This window comes from Lucilia sericata, unplaced genomic scaffold, assembly GCF_015586225.1.
Source record: "Lucilia sericata isolate MDLA Ls3-8-SP2 unplaced genomic scaffold, ASM1558622v1 Contig000172F_arrow, whole genome shotgun sequence".
Classification (NCBI taxonomy): domain Eukaryota; kingdom Metazoa; phylum Arthropoda; class Insecta; order Diptera; family Calliphoridae; genus Lucilia; species Lucilia sericata.
In genome coordinates, this window is record NW_023994201.1 from 170,447 (window position 1) to 185,953 (window position 15,507).

Below are 15,507 nucleotides of genomic sequence, written 5' to 3' on the forward strand. Positions count from 1 at the left end.
GTAATGTTGTTGATGAACCGTCTTCAATAAAAAAACTACTGTTACACAAATGTATATTATTTACATTTATGCAGAAGTATGAAGTGTATATGAGTAAAAAATACACGTGTATAGTTAAAAATGTAAAACTGAGTAGCTTTGTCAATATTGCCAATGGCATATTTTTGTTTTACCAGTTTTTATTGTTGTTTTTTCTTTTTTGTATATTAGAATTTTTTGAATTTTCTGTTTTGTATAAAGTTTTTCTTTTCGTCGTTAATTTACCAGAGAATACCGAAAACTTATATTCGTATCTACACATCTGTTTAGACACAAACATTGTCTCAGTTACACACATTGGCAATTGGCAAGGTAGTTGTGTACAAAGTAAGTTGTAAATGTTGTAAAATATTTAACAATTCAAAATATTGCAACATATTTACCAAAGGAGCAGTAGAAAATATTAAAGAAAATGTCATTGTATGTATTATTCATAAATACATTCTTAAGTCTAAACACACTTATGAACGTACATACATACATGTATGTATGTATACAGTACAAAGACAAGGCTTTTGCTAGCTCGAAGTTGCTAGATTACTCGCAGTCAGTTATTGAGTCTCTACGACACACCGTGTATAAATGTACTTGTAAAATTTTAAGTTGACATTGTTTGCGATACTCTTGCGAACGTTTTTATTGTTAGTAGTACTTGTATCATCCTTCCATCCATCCATGGCACATTGCCTAAGGCAGTTGAAGAATGTAATAGAAAAAGATAATTGCATGAAAGTTTACTTTATAGTTGTGAAAATATACTTGTATATGAGTCGAACTTTATGTCTTACAACATATAACAATCTATTTTTTATATAATTATTATTAAAATGTACACATAGGTTTGTAGAATAAATTAGATGTAGTTGTAATAATCATCAATCAATGTAATAAAAGGTATGCATGTGTTTATATCTTAAAAAACGAGTACTTCACATTAATATATTTTGGACAAATATGCAAACTGTTTCGTGTAATGTTAATGAATTATCAGAAAATAAAGGTGGTCTACCGATTTTTAAGGAAATTTTAGTGATCACTGAAATTGAATGTTATTTTCATATTAATTGGAGCGTAATTATATACTAAATTTCTAATTTTATCATTAATGGTGAAACAATGCGTTCTTAATGGATCTATTAAGACCAAAATCAAATATACAGTTATGTGCATTTTATAGCAAACTGTTCTAAAAACGAGCAACAATATTTAAACTTGTACTTTAAACTTATTAAGACAGTTTTCATTGCAAAACATCTTGATGAGTTTATTCATGCATTTAGTTGAGTTTCTATTTTTTTTTTAAATTCTGTACTGGCTAAATGGATTTTTAATGTCTCTGACTGCATTTGTTTCAGTTTTTTTCACACTCTCACTTGTTCACTGCCAATGTCTTTGTCAATGATGATGTTAAATTCTGCTCAAAATTAACATTATTACATTTTACTGATGATAAGAAGAATTCTCCTTTCCAAAAACGTTCATGCAAACCTGCATTTCTATGCATGAGTAAAATATGAGAGACTCTGACTTGCATTTGGATAATTGCATTATAAAAAAGAACCTGAAGTAAAGTAAGACTTAAGTTGGAAGTTGTCATGTTGTTGTTGTTGCATACAAAATATTTATTTACACACAACATATTACTAACTATGTTAACAACAAAAACATAATATCCCAGTAAACATTTTCATTTGGAATTTATATATAAAATATAGTATTGAAACAAATTGACAAATATTTTGAAAAATGAATAAATATTAATGTATTGTTTAAATAAATGCATATTGGGTTATTCGCTCATGACTGACAAACATATTTACCAATACAAGTATCTATGCAGGTTTTAGAGTGTGTGTATGCAAATTATTCAAGTTTATGTCAGCATGTTAAACAACATGCATGCAATCAAGTGTTAAAATAATGAGCTCTAATGTGTAAAACTTTTTAGTTTAGTTTTTTTTTGTTTTACACAAAATTTTACCCTATTATTACACTGCTGTTAGTAAATTGCAATACTTAAAAAATATGTACTGTCGTATGAAAAACGCATATAAAATTTAACTATATTTTAAAAGGAGTTTTTTTTTATATGGAAAAATGCTAAGTGAATCAATGTTAACTTTATTAATATATATCAATTTGATATATTTGCATGTACATATGTGGTTATAGTTGTTGTAATAATAACAGTCCACATTATGAAATCAATTCAAAGTTTTAATATTGTTATATTTATTGTAATATATGTATGTATATTTTTATTCTTGATCATTTACACTTTTGAAAGTTAAAAGTTAATAAGTACTTACTTAATACTTAGTACTTTTGCTATGACATGCAAGATATTTGCCCAAAAGATTAATTAAAATCATTTTCAAGTTGTTAACCGTAATAACCGTAACCAGCATAAGGATCATATGGATTGTATGCATAAGGATTGTATGCATATGGATTGTATGCATATGGATCGTAATATCCATAAGGATTATAATAGCCATAGGGATAATAAGCAGCCGGTGCATAATAGTAAGCTGGAGCAGGAGCAGCCACAGTGATATTTCCCGTCGAAGTGCCGCTATTCAATGATAAATTGTAAGAAAGTGAAAAATTGGAACCTAATAAGCCAAAAATACGAGATTTTCTTAAATTTCCAAATTGTCCAGCCACTAAATCAGTTTCTGTATGATTTATGATATTATTGTTTGAGGCTTTTAGTCTAATGTTGGGGAGGTTATAGTAGTTGGTGTCAGCATAATTATCGTTGGAATCGTCTTCAGCATATTTGCTGTCTTTGTAAGCTGTTGGCGTAGCTGGCAGAGCAATATGTAGGGAATTTGTGTTTGTATTCCTATTTAAGTTTGTAAGTTTTTCAACGCTTCTTTTCCATGATAATTTTCCAAAGCTATTGTTTTTGTTGTCTGTATTATTGCCGTTTATAGATGACACTATGTTGTTGCCACTACCACTGCTACAGATGTTGTTGCTGTTGTTACAATTTCCATTTCTATGTGGCACAGCTGACATTTGCACTGTATTTACACCATAATTCACAATTAGTAGCGTCATGCCAACAAACGTAATTAAAATATGACGACTACAAAAGTAGCAATAAAATGTTGATGTTGTTGTTTTTATTTTTCTCTTCATATTTGTATGTAAGAGTGTTTGTGTATTCCAACTGTTGTCGGCAACAAAAAATAAAAAAAGAAAAAAAATGTAAGAAAGCTAAATTAAAGTTAATTAGTTATTTTGCTGCCATGAACTGCATAGTGTACCCATATCTTTCTATTTATCTACTAAATACTCACACTACTTTCAACACCAACTGTTTGCTACAATTCCCAACAACAATATAAGAAGGTACAAATGTTCAAGTGTAAAGTGCAAAAAAAATAACAGAAATTAAAACAAAAAGAACAAAATAGGAAAGAATACTTGAACTTTTGTCAAGATGAAAATTTTTATTTTGATTTCGTACGCCACATCACGCTATACATACTAACAAACAACCACCCACCAATTTACACATACATTCATATATACTACCACGTAAATACTAACTTGAATGTTGGATGTTGAAAATACAAATTTTGTAACTGTCGGCTGAGCTTTAGAAGTTGCTTATTTTTTTTTTCTTGTTTGTAGCACTAATTATTTAGAGTTTGTTAAATAAACCTTAAATACAAATTGCTGTAATTCTTAATTTAACACAGGTATTTATATATAGAAAGAAGTCTTAAAATGAACAACACTTCTACAACTACAAACTACAACATCAATCATATGAAAACTTATGGCTGACAGAGAGAGAGGAAATCTAGCAGAGGGAAGTACTAAAGTGCATAAATATTTTGTAAATAAATATTTAAGCTTTTGTGATCTTGATCCACATTCATAGAGTTGTCAAGGTTTAGAGATAAATAATAAGAGTTGTCTGGAGTTGAATATATTCAATGAAATATATTTAAATTTGTAACTGAAGGTTGCTTTAAAATAATGAAAAATACACACACTTCTTCGCAATTGAAGGCAAACATTTATTAAAACACATAAAAAGTAATTTAGATAATTTTAATTGTCTCTACTATTTTTAAATTAACAGATCTTTATTGGGCAGCTAGGTTAAAAAGTGAAAAATTGTCAATTGATTTTCTTCCTTTTATGTTGTTGTTCTTTGCTATCGAGTCAAAAAATTTACACTTCCCTACAAAATGCTTTAGCAAATTATTTTACCCCTAAATTATGAAACGACAACATAATTTAACACTCAAATAAACATATTGTCGTCCTTCTGTGAAATTTTCTATAAGATTCGATGAATATTAAACCCACAACGGCTGAAGAATAAGTAGAAGAAGATGGCAAATGGAAGAAGAATCTACAGTATCACTCCTACAAATCACAATCTATGCACAAATTTGTAGGATGTAGATGTTGAACAATAAATGAATGAATGGATAAAGTTATTGTTCATTTAAAAATGGGGTACGGTTGTACAACAAAAACAACAACTACAAATAGCATCATAAATTACATTGTATTGTTGTGGCATAAAGTAGTTAAATATGCTATGGCATGGTTTTACTTACTTATTATGAGTGTAAATTTTTTTTAGGTTTGAGTTTGTAGGCGATTCTGCCTGTCTGTCCATTCGCCTATGTATAGTAATTGTATTGTTAAAATTTTGTTACTTGTTCAGTTCGAATCTTTTATGTGTTGCAAAAAATTCATTGGAGTGTAATTAATTCGACTATCCCGTTGACAAAAGTCCTTAGAGAGCTTGTCGTTTATACACTCGTATATTCGACAATAACTTGTCTCAAGTGTGAATTATTTTAATTTTTTACTTGGTTCTGCCTTTCATTTTACACTTTTGCCTTTAATGGTGTTTCTGTTGCTCCAGATAGATAGATAAATAATTAACCTTAATACTGTTTGTATAAATAAGTAATAAAGTAGAAATGTTTAATTTTATTGTGCTCGAAAAATTTTATAATCATAATTCATTAGAAAGTTGATCATAAATAATATTGACTGACAGTTCCTACTTTATTTGAAACATCCTAGCAGTTCGAGGGGACTGTATCGAACCAACTATTTAAACTACCACTTAGAATGCACAACAGACCCATAGTTGTTCTTCGGTGTTAATATAACATGCATCTTCTTTTCAAACTTACTAACTAACATCGCTTATCCCCAGCCACCTAATCTTCCAACATAAACATGCGCTTGTTCTAGGAGGAAATCAATCGCTACTCCAAACATTACAAAGAGACAGTCAGGAAGCTAGTCCAAAGGAGTCAATACTACCTTATTGCTTATGATTTTTAACGGGTCCACTCTCAAGATTGCTTTGCAAGAGTAAAGTTGCGACTGTACCCGCTCTCGCTTACAAAAGGGACACTTTCGTTTACAAAGGGTATTTTCGTGACGAAATATGAATAAGAGCCAACCAGGTAATTGGATGTTAGTGGAAATGACTGTCATCGAACTGCTGGGATTTGTTGCCCAAACACACGCTTAAATAGAATAAAATAATAATATATATATATATATATATATATATATGTAAGTATGTATATTTAATGGCTAACGGTTGAAGTTTTATTTTAGAATTTTGACCATTGATATGCCTAAATATGCTGTAACGACAATGACATAATTAACCACTTTAAAAGGTTCAATTTACTTAATTAATTTACAAACGATGATGTTAAAACAACAGACAAATATTTCGTTTGTCTATTATGTAACTATAGATTTTACAGTTAAATTTTTACACAAATTTCCAGTAAAATCTAGTTTCATACTAGACAATCGAAATATTTCTTAATTGTTTAAATATCATCGTTGAAAATTAATTAAGTATGTTAAATATTTTTAAGTGCAAAATTATGTTAATAAATTAGTGAAATATAAGTGAGACAAGCAATAGAAATTTCCATAAAATGCCTTCAATTAAACGTATGAGTAATTTTTTAATTGAATGCCTTTAACTGCATAAATCATACGCAAAATCTGATAAGTTTGCAAATTTATTTAGGTCACATATAAAACTAATTCCTAGAAAAAATAAACAAAATAACATGTTAAAGTCCAGTTAGTATGTTAACTTATGTATGTTTATTTATTTTATTAAAATGTTATAATCAAAGAATTTTGTTTTGTTTCGTTACTACCATTTAAGAAAGTAATAAATTTATGACACTTCATTATCAGGAAAACGAAAGTTTTAAACATTTAAAGGTGTAATTTTTTCTTTAACCTATAGTGAATTATATAACAAAGTGGAAATTTAAAATTTTATATAAATATTTAAAAATGTACATATTGAAATATTTGAATAATGTATTTTTATTCTTCTAGCAACACTTCATATAGAGAAAGTATGCATGTTTGTGTTTTCATGCTTGCATGCTTATAACTATTAGTTCTTAAATACATACTTATGTATGTGTTAGATAAATTTCTAATGACAATATATAAACTTAAATATTAATAACTTTTTAACGTCAATGTTTGCTAGGTCGACTTCATTATTCTTCATGAAACTTCTTGTTTCGACATAATGCTGTTATCGTTTTATGCCGAAAAATAAGAATGAAAGGAATAGGCTTACATTAACTACCCATTTAAGCAAACAATTTCTTTTAATGTTTAAACATTATAGTCAAAATAGCAAACATATTTATTCACGAATATACATTATACAGTAACGGAAATAATAACAGAATTACACATAATTTTTGGTGAAAAATGAATATCTTTTAAAAACTACAGAATAGAATTTCATGATTAATATTAAATGAAAGGAATTTGGACTTCTAACGGATAGTTTTGGAAAATATTAGCATTGATATTATTTATTCTCCACTGTATCTGAAAGTTGCATACAAATATACATAGTTTACTTATCATGAGTACATACATATGTATGAGTGTAAGGGTTATATGTGTAGTGAGTAATGGCTCTTTAGGTAAAATATAAAGAAAACTAAATTCTAAGTAAATTTGTTTAAAACCAAACCACACATCAGCATACATAAGTATATAGACACATATTCCTGCAGTCTTGCACATATATATGTATAATATACATCGATATGTAAATGCATAGGTACAAAAAGAGTCTTGGGTGTGTGGATACCTTATCAACTAGGAACCACATATCTTGACCATGTAAACACTTGTGTTTTGTAATATAAAAGTAAGTGTGTATGCAGATAGTATGTGGACATATAAATGAATCTTGTGTATGTCTACAGAAAAGCCAACATGTCTGCAATAAAAGTATACTTATAAATGTATATATCTGTGTGTGCCTTTGAAATGGATGTAGTTGTATTAGTTAAGTCAAGTTTAAGCATTAAAACCACAACATTTTCCAATTTTCTAAACCGTAGTGGAAGAAACATTGACATATTTAAACACACTGAAAGAGGAAAACCAATACCTTGTCATATGCATTCATACAAATGTAAGCACAGACGCTGCACATACATATGTACATAAGAATGTATGCATAAGCAAGCGTAGGTTTTGATTCTGTAACTAACTAACTACTAACTAACTAACTAACTAACTAACTACTAACTAACTAACTAACTAACTAACTAACTAACTAACTAACTAACTAACTAACTAACTAACTAACTAACTAACTAACTAACTAACTAACTAACCTAACTAACTAACTAACTAACTAACTAACTAACTAACTAACTAACTAACTAACTAACTAACTAACTAACTACTAACTAACTAACTAACTAACTAACAAACTAACTAACTAACTAACTACTAACTAACTAACTAACTAACTAACTAACTAACTAACTAACTAACTAACTAACTAACTAACTAACTAACTAACTAACTAACTAACTAACTAACTAACTAACTAACTACTAAACTAACTTACTAACTAACTAACTAACTAACTACTAACTAACTAACTAACTAACTAACTAACTAACTAACTAACTAACTAACTAACTAACTAACTAACTAACTAACTAACTAACTAACTAACTAACTAACTAACTAACTAACTAACTAACTAACTAACTAACTAACTAACTAACTAACTAACTAACTAACTAACTAACTAACTAACTAACTAACTAACTAACTAACTAACTAACTAACTAACTAACTACTAACTAACTAACTAACTACTAACTACTAACTAACTAACTAACTAACTAACTAACTAACTAACTAACTAACTAACTACTAACTAACTAACTAACTAACTAACTAACTACTAACTAACTAACTAACTAACTAACTAACTAACTAACTAACTAACTAACTAACTAACTAACTAACTAACTAACTAACTAACTAACTAACTAACTAACTAACTAACTAACTACTAACTAACTAACTAACTAACTACTAACTAACTAACTAACTAACTACTAACTAACTAACTAACTAACTACTAACTAACTAACTAACTAACTAACTAACTAACTAACTAACTAACTAACTAACTAACTAACTAACTAACTAACTAACTAACTAACTAACTAACTAACTAACTAACTAACTAACTAACTAACTAACTAACTAACTAACTAACTAACTAACTAACTAACTAACTAACTAACTAACTAACTAACTAACTAACTAACTAACTAACTAACTAACTAACTAACTAACTAACTAACTACTAACTAACTAACTAACTAACTAACTAACTAACTAACTAACTAACTAACTAACTAACTAACTAACTAACTAACTAACTAACTAACTAACTAACTAACTAACTAACTACTAACTAACTAACTAACTAACTAACTAACTAACTAACTAACTAACTAACTAACTAACTAACTAACTAACTAACTAACTAACTAACTACTAACTAACTAACTAACTAACTAACTAACTAACTAACTAACTAACTAACTAACTAACTAACTAACTAACTAACTAACTAACTAACTAACTAACTAACTAACTAACTAACTAACTAACTAACTAACTACTAACTAACTAACTAACTACTAACTACTAACTAACTAACTAACTAACTAACTAACTAACTAACTAACTAACTAACTAACTAACTAACTAACTAACTACTAACTAACTAACTAACTAACTAACTAACTAACTAACTAACTACTAACTAACTACTAACTAACTAACTAACTAACTAACTAACTAACTAACTAACTAAACTAACTAACTACTAACTAACTAACTAACTAACTAACTAACTAACTAACTAACTAACTAACTAACTAACTAACTAACTAACTAACTAACTAACTAACTAACTAACTAACTAACTAACTAACTAACTAACTAACTAACTAACTAACTAACTAACTAACTAACTAACTAACTAACTAACTAACTAACTAACTAACTAACTAACTAACTAACTAACTAACTAACTAACTAACTAACTAACTAACTAACTAACTAACTAACTAACTAACTAACTAACTAACTAACTAACTAACTAACTAACTAACTAACTAACTAACTAACTAACTAACTAACTAACTAACTAACTAACTAACTAACTAACTAACTAACTAACTAACTAACTAACTAACTAACTAACTAACTAACTAACTAACTAACTAACTAACTACTAACTACTAACTAACTAACTAACGAATAACTAACTAACTAACTAACTACTAACTAACTAACTAACTAACTAACTACTAACTAACTAACTAAACTAACTAACTAACTAACTAACTAACTAACTAACTACTACCTAACTAACTAACTAACTACTAACTAACTAACTAACTAACTAACTAACTAACTAACTAACTACTAACTAACTAACTAACTAACTAACTACTAACTAACTACTAACTAACTAACTAACTAACTAACTAACTAACTAACTAACTACTAACTAACTAACTAACAAACTAACTAACTACTACTAACTAACTAACACTAACTAACTAACTAACTACTAACTAACTACTAACTAACTAACTAACTAACTAACTAACTAACTAACTACTAACTACCTACTAACTAACTAACTAACTTTTTTCCTTTTCAGCGATTGACAATCTTGTTCTCAGTACATTCGTCCAAAGAAAGTCTACAATCGAAATGGGTTTAAATATACCGTAATTTTGGGCTTACTGCGGGAAAAATAACTAACTAACTAACTTTTTTCCTTTTCAGCGATTGACAATCTTGATCTCGAAATGGGTTTAAAATATACCGTAATTTTGGGCTTACTGCGGGAAAAATAAATATAATTTTTGTTAGTGTATATGTGGCCCGCAGATATAAAGGAAAGTTAAAACAGTTACTTTGGATACTCTAATGTACATACATATGGACTGTTGAGGATTTGACATAGAAATATGTCATCTTATTGTATGCGTCTATCCGTAAATGTAGATATTTATAAGTATGATTGTGTTTAGATGGGTCAACATGAAATATCATGTGTAAACTATAATATATATTCATCGAGGAATTATATCTCCAAATACTCTCTTACTGCAGCTGTTGTTGTATCTGTTGTTGTCAATGTTGCCATAAAATTCGTTTGGAAACTATGATGGCGACAAAGTTGAGTGGAATAAATTGTGACCAATGTTGTTGTAGTAATTCTACTCCTTTATATATTCATACGTAGATGTTGAAATATGGTATACACATACATTTGTATGTGAAATATACTTGTATATGTTTGTATGTTGATAACTAAATACGTGCAGGAAGTCAAATAAACGTAAAGTTGATTACATGAGGTGAAAAAGGGAAATAAACAAATTGTAAATTCTAACAGATCCGTAGTATTTATTACATGAACATATATTTCCGTTTGTCTTTGTTTCCATTTTTGCAGCATAGAAGCAAAATTTCAAGTTGTTTTTAATTTTTAAATTTTATTTGGGCCTTAAACTGCTCTGACCTGCATTCTACGTCAGTGAATAGTTGTTGTTGTTGGTATCAGTTAATAGTATTTATACCCTACACCACTTTAGTGGGGAGGGTATATTGGATTTGTGCTGATGTTTGTAACATACAAAAATATTCGTCCTAGACCCACCTTAAAGTATACCAATCGGCTTAGAATCGTTTTCTGAGTCGATTAAGCTATGTCCGTCCGTCCGTCCGTCTGGCTGGCTGGCTGGCTGTCCATGTAAACCTTGTGCGCAAGCTACAGGTCGCAATTTTCAAGATAATTTGATGAAATTTGGCATGCACATTTTGTTTGACCCAAGGACGAAGCCTATTGAAAATGGTTAAAATCGGTCCATTATTTCACCTAGCCCCCATAGAACAGAACCCCCCGAAAAGGGCTTCTGAGCTCATAATTATGTTAAATATACAGATATATCGATAATATACGGCACAACTAAGTTTTATAGAAGTCTTGATGACCCTGCCACATTTCATAAAGATCGGGCCCATTTGACCCTAGCTCCCATACAAAGTCCGCTTCAGAAAATTACTTGAATGTCCCAAATTAACTTATAAACACAAATATCGCGATGAAATTCAGCACAATAAAATATTATGTAAATATAAATATATTCACAAAATTTTATCGGGCTTGGTCCATATTTGCCCCTAGCCCCCATATAAAGCCTCTTTTAGAAAATTAGTTTTTCATCCATAAATTGCTTAAATGTATCGGAACAAGGGAATATTGAAGATAAATGCTTTATTATGAAAAATAAATCACATTTAATATTCATAACTGGTGTAGGGTATCATATGGTCGGCCTCGCCCGACTATACTTTCTTACTTGTTTTTAATCTACAGTTTGATCTCTAGAGATGCTAAGTAATCTTAATACAATGTTGGAAAGACATATTAGAAGTACATACCTTAATAAAGAAGGTACCAGAAGAAGAAGAATGAGTAATTGTGTGAGTGACATGGTAAATGTGTTGGTGGATGTGAAGGAAACATTTTTTGATACATTTGGTATGTATTAAGGTGATTAAATTTCATTGCAATCACTAAGTGGGATAGCCAGTAGTGTAGAAAAAGGGTAAAAGAATCTACGCAAATAGTTTTGGAATAAAAATTTTTTGAGCAAATGCGATATTCAATCATTGGCTTTCTAATTATTATTTTAGCTATGGTAGAAATATTGCTGATTTGATTTCTTCAAATTTTTTAAAATGCTATACCCTTAATATACTTATTGTAGTTCATGTTAATTTTATATAGCCTTTTCTTTTGTGCTTAAAAGGAAGTAAATATATACATACATACATATATAATATGTATGTATATAGCAAAATAACCTTTTGAAAAAGATGATGTACATCTTAATTTAATATTAATTTAATTTAAAATGCTAATTGGATGTGATCCACTAGTCCTGCCTCTACCAGTCATCATCTTAATAAAATTGTTCTCTATTCATTGTTGCCTCATAATTGAATAGAAAAGGAAGAAAAATAAAAGAAGTTACAGCAAAAAGGCAAGAAGGATTCAAGTATACGAATAGAAATTAAGACTAAGTAGTTTAGGATATTTAATATAAAATGACAATGAAGTGATTTTTGTTTCATTTTTTCACGTGATAAAGTCATTTATAATAAAAGAAAAACAAGTAAAAAATGGTCATACATATAATGATACAACTTTGAATTCTTTTTCATACTTATAGATGAATATGTATAAATCTCCATACTGATTATGATGAATCTGTTGTGAATATTTTAAATTATGTAAATCAATTTCGATTCATACATAGCACAACTCAATTCAACAACTCGTTGTGCCCTTCACATTCGTATGTATATAAGTATGTATGTATATTTATGGAATAAAATAAATTATTTTCTCCCTTATAAAGAAAAAATACATTCCTGTTAAGAACTTGAACTCAAAATATTTTAAAAACTATCTTTTGTCTTCATAATTATAAATTTAAAGTGACATTTGTTTATAGAAAAGAAAATAATTACTCAATGCAACATGAAACACTATAACTACGTGATAAAATACCAAAAAACAAGACACAGTTTTACCTAAAGATATGCACTTAAAAAAATATATAATATATAAATCATAAAACTTAAGTTTCAAGACCAAAATTTAAAAAAAAAACTTTAAAACATTCGATTTTATATGTGTTAAAAAATTACTTCAAGTGCTTCTCTAAATTAGGCGTATACTTAATATTTGTAATATCAATAAACCTTTAACACGTATACGTATAGGTATCGTTAACAAAAACAGTGCAATTTCACAATATAAAACTTTTCACTGGAAATGAAAAAATTAAGATAAATTCTTTTGATTTTATACATATTTTCACAACTTTTGTTCTTTATGACATGAACGAACGGTCTGCAAGATGCGTCTGAGAAAATGAACACTTTTTTCGCCAAAATGGCACCAATGCCTCAAATTTTTGGGAGCCCATAAAAAAGTGCATGCCTTTGGGCAAAACTGCGAGACACAAGTCTTTTCTTTGGTCTTTTATTACGTAGAGGTTTTATTTCCATGACTTAAAATATTACACACAGTGTTATTAACAAAAACCGAAAATTTTTTAACAAAAAGAAAGAAATGTCAAATAATCGAAATACTTTTGTTAATAATTTATTAATAAAACTATTTGCATTATTTGATTATTGTACATATGTACATATGTGCACTTATGAAGCTGAATAATAGAATTTATTTCATTTTAAAAAAGTTTCTAAAATATTTCCAAAATTATTGAAGTGTAAAAACAAGAACTACACTTTTATTACGGTGAAATAAAATAAAGAAATATATGTATTTATTTTGTAAATGTCAGCAAAATATTGAAATGTCTGAGATAAGTAAGAAAATAATAAATAAATAAAAAATGCATTTATTTGACATTTTAACAAAAAGTATAAATTTATGAACAAACTATAAATATCTACTGCATAAAAATGTTGTAGTATATACTTAAATATGTATGTATTTGTATGGATGTGTGTTTGAGTGCATTATTTAAAACAATAGTTTTCCAGTTATATAAAGGACATTGTATGTAGTTTGTTGAGTTTCTATTTTTGTTATTCGTCATGAAGTTTCGAGTTCAAATATTTCTTTGTATCAAAATTCTTGCAGACACATTTCTCTGCTCTTCATTTTGTGTTTTGCGTTGTTTTCATAATTTTGCAATCATGTGTTCCATATTATGTTGATGTACATTCATTGTAAAATATATTCTACATAATAATGTCGAATTATGTGTTTATTCATATCGTTGGATAAAATACAAATGTTCAAAACAAAACCTATTTAGACCAAAATACTGGAAAAAGTGCTTGAAAATTAAAATTAAATAAAAAGCAATAGAATAAATAATTGATAATTAAATAACATATTAGTGATATAATATGTTTGAAAAAACACTATCAACTTAAGCTTTTTAATTCATACATTTTAGGCAAACATGAGATGAAATCAATACTTTATATCTGTATAAAATATTTTAGCTAACAATATGTATGTATACAAATAGTTCTTTGGCAAAAACAAAAATAAAAAACTTATCTAAAAATTGTTTCTCCAACGAAATATGTCATCGCTGGCACATGTTTAGCAAAAAACTTGTTGAATTGTATTTTTTATTCTTAAGGTTTTCACTAGTTTTCTTTTTCGTGTAGTATTTCGTTGTCTATTTCGATTTCAGATTATTTAATATTTAAGAAAGAAAAAGTGCGCATAAGTTACACATTGCAAGAAATAATGCAATGATGTAAACATGCATTCAAATACACTTTTGCTCAAACAAGTGCACATACTTACATCACATACAAATTGTATACATGTGAAAAACAAAATGTAATAGTTATCTTTTTGATATGCAATTCTCATTCACATCACCATCGTCATCATCATCATCATGTAATCTCCCTGTTTTTATATTTAAGATTGCATGTCAAATTGAATAGCATATGAAGTGACAAGTATACAAATGGAAGAAATAAAATAATAAAAAGAAAACGAAAATATTTATGTAAACATAGTTCTGAAGGAGTATACTGCTGCAGATACTTGTTTAAATTTAGAAGATATTTAATAACATAATAGTACAGTGAAGGGCCTTATTGGTTCCTCATATCATATTTAAAAAATTAACAGCTTTAGCTTTTTTCGAAAGTTATATAGTTATAAATATATCTGCTCCATAATCGATAATTTTTTGTAAAATATAATAATTTATAAAATGTATAAATTTATAAAATATATAAATTCGTGTCCAAAGAGATACATCGACTTTTTGTAAAACTCCAGGGTACATACTACACACACAGTTTGAATGCATGAACAAATACAAATGTATTGGTGTTGTAAAAGAACGATATACATAGAAAAACACGATGATGATGAGGACGACAACGATGATGCTTTTGAGCGTGTGCCATATTGTTAATGGTATTTGTAATTGAAAATAAAACAAAAAAAGTACAGAAAAATAATAATAAAAAAATACCACAAATACA

At 27.9% G+C, this 15,507-nt stretch overlaps 1 protein-coding gene across 1 annotated transcript; it reads right to left on the reverse strand.

Annotated features, from left to right (window-relative positions):
• Positions 1 to 2,283: 2,283 nt before the first annotated feature.
• LOC119601518 (probable serine/threonine-protein kinase clkA) lies at positions 2,284 to 3,721 on the reverse strand. The gene is made up of 2 exons (XM_037952482.1): positions 3,601 to 3,721; positions 2,284 to 3,217 (listed from the first exon to the last, which is right to left on the reverse strand). The coding sequence occupies exon 2, from the start codon at positions 3,184 to 3,186 to the stop codon at positions 2,422 to 2,424; it is 765 nt and encodes a 254-aa protein (XP_037808410.1). The 5' UTR covers positions 3,187 to 3,217; positions 3,601 to 3,721; the 3' UTR covers positions 2,284 to 2,421.
• Positions 3,722 to 15,507: the final 11,786 nt, after the last annotated feature.